Raw genomic sequence first — 11258 nt, forward strand, 5'->3', positions numbered from 1 at the left:
ATTTGTTAAATTAAATACCAACGTAGTTGATTTTATATAGATGAAAACTATATGTGACTTTTAATAGTTCCAAAAGAAATTAGATTAGTTCCGAAAAAAAATAAACGCCAACAAATTTTCATATAAAATTTATTATGTTTTTACTGATAATTCTTAAGCTAAAATCATGTTTTAATTAATGTTTTTGCAAATCTTTTTATTGTTTTCTTTTAAGAAAAACAATAACAATTTATTTATTTATTAAAAATAGTATATAATAATTAATATTTTGCTGAATTTAAAAAAAAAAAGAAATACGAAAAAAAGTAAAAACAATTTCTAGACTTAAGACAGAAAGCTTTAGCCTAGTTTAAGCTCTGATTTTCAAATCAATATTGTTTCAATCTTCGTTTAGAACATAACGTTATTAACCGAGCGATCCGTGTTAATCTATTGTTGTCTCATATAGCACAAAAAAAACTATTCTGAATTTAATCACTTCGTTTTTATAAAATCAATAATTTTGAAAATTTTTTCTTAAAGTGAGTTAATTTATTGATCTTAAGGAAATTATTTATTAAAATATAAATAATGGAAAAAAAGCAATTAATATAAATAAAACAAGCTTCCATTAACCTTTGAAAGATTATTTCAAAAGATAAGTTTGGAAAATAATTTATAAAAAATAAAGAAAACAGTGGGTGAAAAAACAATAAAGGACTTTTGTGGAAAATAACTAAAAACTAAAAGTGTATATTATATATTAAGTGAAAGGCTTTAAATTAGGCTTTCTTATATATGGACTCTAAAGCAAATGAATTAAAAATGTCAAACTTAAGTTTATAAATGTAGCCCTTAATAAAACTGCTCCACTTAAATCTCTGATTCTAAAAATACTTTTTTGTATTAAGCGTCACAACATTAAAGACCCTTAAGTACCGCTTACATCAGTCAATAAAATACGCAGTTTAATTTAATGTTGATAACAGAATACGTTTCAAAAAAAGATTAACTCGAGTTACAGCAGTTTTTAAAGGAAAACTAAAAGGTTATTGGAACCAGACAAAAGTTGGGAAATATATTAAAAACAAATAACGGAAGTAGGAACATAGTTTGTTTAGGAACTGATCTAACATAATAAAATTCTTAGTAGGAAAGGTCATTGACCAGACATAATAGACTGGAGACAGTTTAGAAAATGGTCAACTTTAAACAAAAATTGTCCTTTCTCATCCCCCCCTTAATAGGGGGATTTCATGTCAAGAGACCCAACTTTTGATGGGGGTGCAGCAAGGTTAGTTCTATTGGACATAATTTTTTAACAATATCGGTCAATTACTCTCTAAGTTATAGTGGGTTAAATTTTGACATTTTTGCCAAACAGGTGTGATTTTCACTTTTCTGTGAATTAGTGTATTGAACTAGTTTGCTGTGCTGACTAATATAAGAACTATTCTATTGACTAGTATATGGAATAGTTTATGGACTAGTCTATGGACTAATCTATAGACCAGTTTATGGACTAATACAGGAATTAGTTTATAAATTTGTCTATGGGCTAGTCTATGGACTAATCTACTGACTTGTCTATTAACTATTCTATAGACTAGTATATGGACTAGCTTTTGAACTAGTACATGGACTAGACTAGACTAATATAAAGACTAGTCCATGGGCTAGAATATGAACTAGTCTATGAACAAATCTATGGACAAATCTATGGGCAAAACTAGTCTATGGACACGTCTGGGGGACAACTCTATGGACTAATCTATTGGCTTGTCTATTAACTAGTCTACAAGTAGACTATGGACTCGTCAATGGACTAGTCTATGAACTAGTCTATGAACTAGTCTATGAACTAGTCTCTGAACTATTCTATGAACTAGTCTATGAACTAGTTTATGGACTAGTCTATTGACTACTCTATGGACTAGTCCATGATCAAGTATATAGACAAGTCTATGGAGTAGTCTATTAACTAGTTTATAGACTAGTCTATTGACTACTTTATGGACTAATCAACTGACTTGTCTATGGGCGAGTATGCTGACTAGTCTATTATTTAGTCTATTCACTTCTCAATGAACTAGTCCAAGAAGTAACATATGATCTAGTCTATGAACTAATTTATAGACTAGTCTATTGTCTACCGTAAGGACTAATCTACTGAATAATCTATGGACTACATATTGACCACTCTATTGATTAGTCTACGGACTAGTTTATGGATTTACTATTATATAAACTAGTCTATGGACTATTCTACAGACTAGTCTATGAACTTGTTTGTGGACTAGTCTATTGACTGCTTTATGGAGCAGTCTATGGACTAGTAAATGGATTTGTCTATAAACTAATCTATGGACTTGTCAAAGAACTAGTCTATGAGCTAGTTTGTGGACTAGTCTATTGAAAACTCTATGGACCAGTCTATGGACTTGTCAATTAAGTAGTCTATGAACTAATCTATGGACAAGTCTATAATCAAGTCTATGGACAAGACAACTCTATAAACTAGTCTACTGACTAGTCTATGGATAAGTTTATTGACTGGTCTATGTACTAGTCTATGAACATATCTATGAACTAGTTTGTGGACTAGTCTATTGACTATTCTATGGACCAGTCTATGGACTAGTCGATGAACTAGTTAATGGACTGGACTATTGACCACTCTATGGACTAATCTATTGACTGGTGTATGGACTACTCTATTAACTGGACTACTCCATTAACTAGTCTATAACTATATTGGCAAGTCTGTGAACAGTTTATGTCCACAGTTTATGGACTAATCAACTGACTAGTCTATTGACTAGTCTATGAACTAGTTTATGGATAACCCTATGGAGTAATCAATTGACTAGTCTATAGGCAAATCAATAAACAAGTCCGTGGATTAGTCTATTGACTATTCTATGGACTATTCTATTAACTGGACTACTCCATTAACTAGTCTAGTAGTCTATTGACTAATAATCTATTGACTGGTCTATTAACTAGTCTATGGTCTATTCTATGAACTAGTTTATGATCTATGCTAGTCCATTGACTACTCTATGAACTAATCTATTCTATGTACAAGTCTATGTGCTGGTCTATGGGTAAGACTAGTCTATTGACCAGTCTATGGATTTGCTTACTGATTGAATTTTCACTCTATGGACTTGTCTGTCTGACTTAGCAGTTGTCTATTATAAGGACTAGTCTTTTTACTATTCTACTGTCTTTGGAATGTTAAGTTTACGGTTTCTAATCATATCAGTATTGGTTTAGAAACTTTCCTTGCCTTGACTCTATAACAGCTTTAAAAGACATATGGCCGTCCACTTCTAGATTGTCTCTGAAATTTGCAAATTCTACTGTCTTTCGAATGTTAAGTTTAAGGTTTCTAATCATATCAGTATTGGTTTAGAAACTTTACTTCTCTTGACTCTGTAACAGCTCTAACAGAAATACTAGCGTCCACTTCTAGATTGTTTCTGAAATTTCCAAAATCCCAGAGTACATATGTATGTACTCCTTTTTGATGGTGGTAATACATATAAACTTGTATTAAGAAGCTTTTAAAGAAGGAGCAGTTCTTCCTTTTTAAGGAGATAAACATTATTTCAGAGTATTTTCTGAACTCATTAATCAAATATGAGCTCCTTTTCATGGCAAAAGATTTTGATGGAAAATTCGTTTATATTTAGCTAAGAAAGGATTTATGGTCCAATCTTTAGAAATTCAGTTTCCTGGACGCAGTTCATAGAATTTTCCAATCAGCGTTATGTAAAATAACAAAGCTCCCAAGATATTTGGATCTAATTCATAGAACGATAATTCCACTTTCAACTTAACCTAAATTTTTACAAAATCCACCGATTTCTTTATATTTTTAAAGTGATTGAGAAACTCTATAATAGAAGTTCTTTGACCCTTTGTAAAATCTTCACGTTTTCTCCTGATAATTGTAAATAAACTTGAAATTACTATACACGTGTCTTAATACTAATTCATAATCAACAAAATGAAAAATCCTAAGCATACAATTCTTAAAAACTATTCAAACTTAAAGATTAGACTATAAATTAGTGTTTAAAACAAAGATTTGAAAAAATAAATCACCAAATTATACGATCTTGCTAGATTTTCGTCATAGAGATAGAGAGCATTTTTGAGTGACACTTTCTTTAGCTGATAAACTTTTGCTTATTTAAATGGTTTTCAAAATGTACTTAAGTATATACCTATTAATTGAAACAAATACCAACAAATACAGTCAATTTGAACCCCGATGAAAACAAATTAAAGAAATATCTTATCAATATAAAAAAACAAACAAATATTTTTCACAAATAAATTCAGAATGTCAAAGTAAAATCACTTACGCAAATAATGATGATCACTTGAATATAAATTATTTCAATTTTCTTTTAAATATTCCAACAGGTTCATCAAAGTTTCAAAATGGCCCTATCGAAAATCGATACTGAAATGGATCAAGAGAAATATTTACGCGAATGTACTCATCATTTTCGCGGCATAGAGAAACCTTTAAAATATGGTCCCACCATAGAGACTCTTAATGATTTGATTGCCGCTTTGCATAAGGAATTCTCCACAAATTATGTGAATATCGAAATGGTCAATCACATTATGTTGTCCTATAAATCAAATCCCAAAGAATGGCAAAAGTTTGCCAAATTCGATCGTTATAAATACACCAGAAATCTGGTGGATGCTGGTAATGGTAAATTTAATTTAATGATTTTATGCTGGGGTGAAGGTCACAGCTCGACTATACACGATCATGCTGATAGTCATTGTTTTATGAAAATGCTTAAGGGAGATTTGATGGAGACCCGTTACTCTTGGCCCGAAACGGAAAAGCAACAACAAGAGCTTGAGCAACAGGGCGAAGAATTTGAAAATCATGATGCTTTACAGGTGTTGGGTCAAAGAACCATGGGTCTTAATGATGTGGCCTATATTAATGGTAAGTTATTAAATAATCCCCCTTTTTCCTTAAGACCCTTTTAAATTATTATTCCATTTTACTTATAATTTAGATAACTTGGGTCTACATCGTGTTGAAAACCCCAGCCATTCTGATACTGCAGTTTCTTTGCATTTATATTGTCCTCCTTTCGAGACTTGTTCCATGTTCGAGAAATCTACCGGTAAACGTTTACAATGTACCGTTACTTTCTGGAGTAAATATGGCCAAAAGATAAATCAGCACTAGTGTGTCGTCTACTAACACCCTTTTCTTGGTCGTGCATTTACTATTTTCCACTCCACCCCCTAAAAAAAGACTTAATATTCGTACATGATTTGTTTTTTTAATTGTATATTAAATATTTTATAAATATTGTGTTTTTTATTTCTTCTTCTAAGTTTAATATGTTTGAATATTTAAGTTTAATTAGTTAATAAGTTTATTTTTTACCAAAAAAAAGACAAAACAAATTGTTTAAGAAATAAATATTAAGAATAAATAATTACAAATTGGAAAATAGTATTTTATGTTGTCTAACAAATTATAAAGTCGTTGTAATATTAATCGCTTACTTTGTAAGTAGTTACATATAACTTAGAAATTTCAATTTCATATAGACTATACTATAGACTAGAATATGGACTAGACTATAGACAAGACTATAGACTAGACTATAGACTAGACTATAGACTAGACTATAGACTAGACTATAGACCAGACTATAGACTAGACTAGACTAGACTATAGACTAGACTAGACTATAGACTAGAGTATAGACTAGAATATAGACCAGACTATAGGCCAGACTATAGACTAGACTAGACTAGACTAGACTAGACTAGACTAGACTATAGACTATAGACTATATAGACTATAGACTATAGACTATAGACTATAGACTAGACTAGACTATAGACTAGACTAGACTAGACTAGACTATAGACTAGAGTATAAACTAGAATATAGACCAGACTATAGGCCAGACTATAGACTAGACTAGACTATAGACTATAGACTATAGACTAGACTAGACTAGACTAGACTAGACTAGACTAGACTAGACTAGACTAGACTAGACTATAGACTAGACTATAGAATAGACTATAGACTAGACTATAGACTAGACCATAGACTAGACTATAGACTAGACTATAGACTAGACTATAGGCTAGACTATAGGCTAGACTATAGGCTAGACTATAGACTATACTATAGGCTAGACTATACTATAGAATAGACTGTATACCAGACTTTAGACTGGATTATGAAATATACTTTAGACTATATTAGACTACAGACTAAACATTAGTACAGACTCTAGATTAAACAATAAAATAGACTGGAAAATGGAATTTGGAAGACGGTAGTATATTTATTATTTTTGGTTTTTCCTTGACCACGATCTTCTATCCGGGATCGGTAAATCATAGTTTCTGACTTTTTTCCCCGTTATGCAGTCCGGCACGTTTGTAGCCGTTCGTCTATAAGAAGCCGCTGGTATCGTATATATGTTCCGATTGTAGGGATATCCAGAAAATTTCCAGAGCTTAAGTTGTCGTAGTCCCCAAAATTCATAAAGTAAAAAAAAAAATCATACCAAAACCTCCCTAATATACATATGTGTGTATTATCACTTATCAGTAATACTTTTCAAAAGTTGGTAGGCAAAGTGTGTTAAAGATCTGTGAGAAGAAGGAAAAGCAGCCGAAAGGGAGGGACAAGGAGGAAGGGGGGGAAAGAAAGCGGAAGGAAAAAAAAAGGGAAGAGGGGAAGCGGGGGGCGCCACACGGAGGGGAAAAGGAGAGCCGGCAACGAACGAACGAAGAACGAACGAACGAACGAACAACGAACGAACGAACGAACGAACGAACGAACGAACGAACGAACGAACGAACGAACGAACGAACGAACGAACGAACGAACGAACGAACGAACGAACGAACGACCGAACGAACGAACGAACGAACGAACGAACGAACGAACGAACGAACGAACGAACGAACGAACGAACGAACGAACGAACGAAGAACGAACGAACGGAACGAACGAACGAACGAACGAACGAACGAACGAACGAACGAACGAACGAACGAACGAACGAAACGAACGAACGAACGAACGAACGAACGAACGACGAACGAACGAACGAACCGAACGAACGAACGAACGAACGAACGAACGAACGAACGAACGAACGAACGAACGAACGAACGAACTAACGAAACGAACGAAACGAACGAACGAACGAACGAACGAACGAACGAACGAACGAACGAACGAACGAACGAACGAACGAACGAACGAACGAACGAACGAACGAACGAACGAACGAACGAACGAACGAACGAACAACGAACGAACGAACGAACGAACGAACGAAACGAACGAAACGAACGAACGAACGAACGAACGAACGAACGAACGAACGAACGAACGAACGAACGAACGAACGAACGAACGAACGAACGAACGAACGAACGAACGAACGAACGAACGAACGAACGAACGAACGAACGAAACGAACGAACTAACGAACGAACGAAGAAACGAACGAACGAACGAACGAACGAACTAACTAACGAACTAACTAAAAACTAAACTAAACTAATAACTAACTAATAACTAACTAACTAAAACTAACTAACTAACTAACTAATAACTAACTAATAACTAACTAACTAACTAACTACTAACTAACTAACTAACTAACTAACTAACTAACTAACTAAATGCCATTCCATAAATCGATGCTAACGATCGCCGTATGGCTGTAACGTTATCCTAACTCCATCCACACCTTCAATAAAAATCATTGCTTAATTTTTAAAGAAATAAGGTTCGAAGACAATGGTGACAATTTGAAGAGGTAATGGAGTATCTGGGGTTGTTATGAATTGGTCTTACTTCATATCGGCAATTTTGATCATTAGTAAACACGTTAAGCCATGAGACTCACTGCTACATATGTAATTTAGCGATAATACATCGAGTCAGTTATATTCCAAGTTTTTGATGATTGCTGGGCAATTGATTTTAGCTCCCATATTAAGCTTCCGTACAGACTATAAAGCACTTAAACAATACACTTATGTCTGTCTTTACTTTCTTAGTTAGATTTCTTGCAATTTATCCACCAAAATCCTTAAATTTAATTATTTCTAAACAATAAAACAAGTTTTTAAATTTATTTTTTAAGCATTTTTTATTTCAGGTTTAAAATTAAGAGTTAATTTTTATATAATTGAAACAACAAAAAACTAAACTTAAAATCTAATTAATTTTATTTAATATTAAATTTCTTTTGTGTAGTTTTTTTTTTTTTGCTTTAAACAATACTTAAAATAATTATAGGAAATAATAAGATTTTAATAATTTAGAAAAAAATCCATTTAGAAATAGTTATACATATTTATTTACTAAATAACTAATTAAATAAGTTTATTATACAAAAAAAAGAACGTTTGTTTATGCTGGGATTGTTTTAATTATTTTTATTTATATATAAAATTGTTTAGATACAGTAAGTGACCAAAGATTGTAATGCAGAGTTTTTTTTTGTAAGTATTTTAAGGTTATTTATTATAAAAAGAATATTAATATATTGTAGTGGAAAAAAAATTAAGGAAAAAATTCAAAAGGATTTGTTTAAAGTTTATTAAATTTAATAATACTTTGTTTTAAATAATTTTATTTAACTTTTTAAGTTTTTGTTTAACATGTATACAGTTATTTTAATATTATTTTTTAATTAAATAGTAAAGAAAGGAAATTTTGTTCCCCCTGTTTAAAAGAAAAGAAGTTGAATTTTATTTAAACATTTTATTCAACTAATTTTCATTTAAAGTTTTGGGAATTTTTTTTTATCTGTTTTACAAAATTACTGTTTAAAAATTGACAATAAATTAATTTTATTAATTTGTTTTTGTTTCTTTACAGTATTTTTAATAATTTATTTAGCTATTAGTTTTAATTGTTTATTTTTATTATATATAATTACAAAATGTCTTTTTATTTTTTATTATTTTGTGTTTATTAAAGAAAATTTATAATTTTTTTTATAAAAGTTTATGTTTTTATTAAAAATAAAAATCTGTAATTAAATATTATATTACTTTTTAAGATGGAAATTGTTCAATGTTTACATTTCTAATTGAAAAACATTTATAAATTTTATAAATTACGAAAATTTCGAAATTGTATTCTGAAACTCGTTTACTTTCTTCTGCTGGGCGATTACTCTGTATTTCGATTCGAATGAAAAATATTTCGATATCAAATGTATTTAACTTACAAATTAGAAAATTTCAGCTTTCGAATCTATTTAAAGAGTAACTCCTTTGAAAATGAAAGCAATCACTTTAATAAGCAACATGTTTCTTTCCAAAAAGTGATCTACTTGTGGAAGGATTGCTGTTGTCTTTCTTTGTTAAACCTTTAAATGTTTTTCTATTAGAAAAAATATTGTTTATATTTTTTATTAATTCTGATAAAAGATTTCATAATCCTGATTTTAAACAACCTATAGATTTAATTGATTTCTTCTATTTGATGTTTGGTTTCATTTACAGCGGTGATTCATTGCGCCTCGGATTTGAGTTTAACATTTTAAGTATTCAGTAAGATATGATTTAAAACCAGACACTTTTCCAAACCAGACTCTTTTCTATAGAAAACTCTCCAAACAAGACACATTTATATAGAAAACTGTCCAAACAAGACACGTTTCTATAGAAAACTGTTCAAACAAGACACTCTTATATAGAAAACTGTTCAAACAAGACACTATTCTATAGAAAACTATCCAAACCAGACACTTCTCTATAGAAAACTATCCAAACAAGACACTTTTCTATAGAAAACAGTTCAAACAAGACACTTTTCTATAGAAAACTGTCCAAACAAGACACTTTTCTTTAGAAAACTATCCAAACAAGACACTTTTCTATAGAAAACTGTTCAAACAAGACACTTTTCTATAGAAAACAGTTCAAACAAGACACTTTCATATAGAAGACTGTCAAAAACAACACACTTTTCTATAAAAAACTGTCCAAACATGACACTCTTCTATATAAAACTATTTAAACAAGACACTTTACTATAGAAACCTGTCCAAACTTTTCTATGGAAACCTGTCCAAACAAGACACTTTTCTATAGAAACCTGTCCAAACAAGACTCTTTTCTATAGAAACCTGTCCAAACAAGACACTTTTCTATAAAAAACTGTCTAGACAAGACACTTTTCTATAGAAAACAGTTCAAACAAGACACTTTTCTATAGAAAACACTTCAAACAAGACACTTTTCTATAGAAAACAGTTCAAACAAGACACTTTCATATAGAAAACAGTTCAAACCAGACAAGTTTCTATAGAAAACTGTTCAAACCAGACACTTTTCTATAGAAAACTATCCAAAAAAGACACTTTTTGTAGAAAACTGTTCAAAAAAAAACACTTTCCAATAGAAAACTGTCCAAACAAGACTCTTTTCTATAGAAACCTGTCCAAACAAGACACTTTTCTATAAAAAACTGTCCAGACAAGACACTTTTCTATAGAAAACAGTTCAAACAAGACACTTTTCTATAGAAAACAGTTCAAACAAGACACTTTTCTATAGAAAACAGTTCAAACAAGACACTTTCATATAGAAAACAGTTCAAACCAGACAAGTTTCTATAGAAAACTGTTCAAACCAGACACTTTTCTATAGAAAACTATCCAAAAAAGACACTTTTTGTAGAAAACTGTTCAAACAAAACACTTTTCAATAGAAAACTGTCCAGACAAGACACTTTTCTATAGAGAACTGTCCAGATAAGACACTTTCCTATAGAAAATTGTCTAGAAAAGACACTTTTCTATAGAAAACTGTCCAGATATGAAACTTTCTATAGACAAGACACTCTTCTATAGAAAACTGTTTAAACGAGACACTTTTCTATACACAACTGACCAAACAAGACACTTATCTATAGAAAACTGTTCAAACAAGACAATTTTCTATAGGAAACTGTACAAACAAGACATTTTTCTATAGAAAACCGTCCAAACAAGACACTTATCTGTAGAAAACTGTTTTAAACAAACACTTTGATCAGACAAGAAACTTTTCTACAGAGAACTGTCCACTTAAGGGTCTTGTCTATAGAAAACAGTTCAAACAAGACACTTCTATAGAAGACAGTCTAAACCAGACACTTTTCTATAGAAACTACCCAAACCAGACACTTTTCTATAGTAAACTATCCAAACAAAACACTTTTCTATAGAAAACTATCCAAACAA

General features: G+C 30.9%; 1 protein-coding gene across 1 annotated transcript; it reads left to right on the forward strand.

Annotated features, from left to right (window-relative positions):
* The first annotated feature begins 346 nt into the window (after nucleotides 1-346).
* On the forward strand, nucleotides 347-5481 carry LOC119606064 (cysteine dioxygenase type 1). Its single transcript, XM_037959442.1, has 3 exons — nucleotides 347-521; nucleotides 4417-4963; nucleotides 5037-5481. The coding sequence occupies exons 2-3, from the start codon at nucleotides 4435-4437 to the stop codon at nucleotides 5210-5212; spliced, it is 705 nt and encodes a 234-aa protein (XP_037815370.1). The 5' UTR covers nucleotides 347-521; nucleotides 4417-4434; the 3' UTR covers nucleotides 5213-5481.
* Nucleotides 5482-11258: the final 5777 nt, after the last annotated feature.

Source organism: Lucilia sericata, unplaced genomic scaffold, assembly GCF_015586225.1.
Source record: "Lucilia sericata isolate MDLA Ls3-8-SP2 unplaced genomic scaffold, ASM1558622v1 Contig000550F_arrow, whole genome shotgun sequence".
Classification (NCBI taxonomy): domain Eukaryota; kingdom Metazoa; phylum Arthropoda; class Insecta; order Diptera; family Calliphoridae; genus Lucilia; species Lucilia sericata.

Coding starts and splice junctions, on each gene's coding strand:
- LOC119606064 (XM_037959442.1), top strand. CDS start 4,435: ATGGCCCTATCGAAAATCGATACTGAAATGGATCAAGAGAAATATTTA. Junction 4,964..5,036: donor TGATGTGGCCTATATTAATG/GTAAGTTATTAA, acceptor CTTATAATTTAG/ATAACTTGGGTCTACATCGT.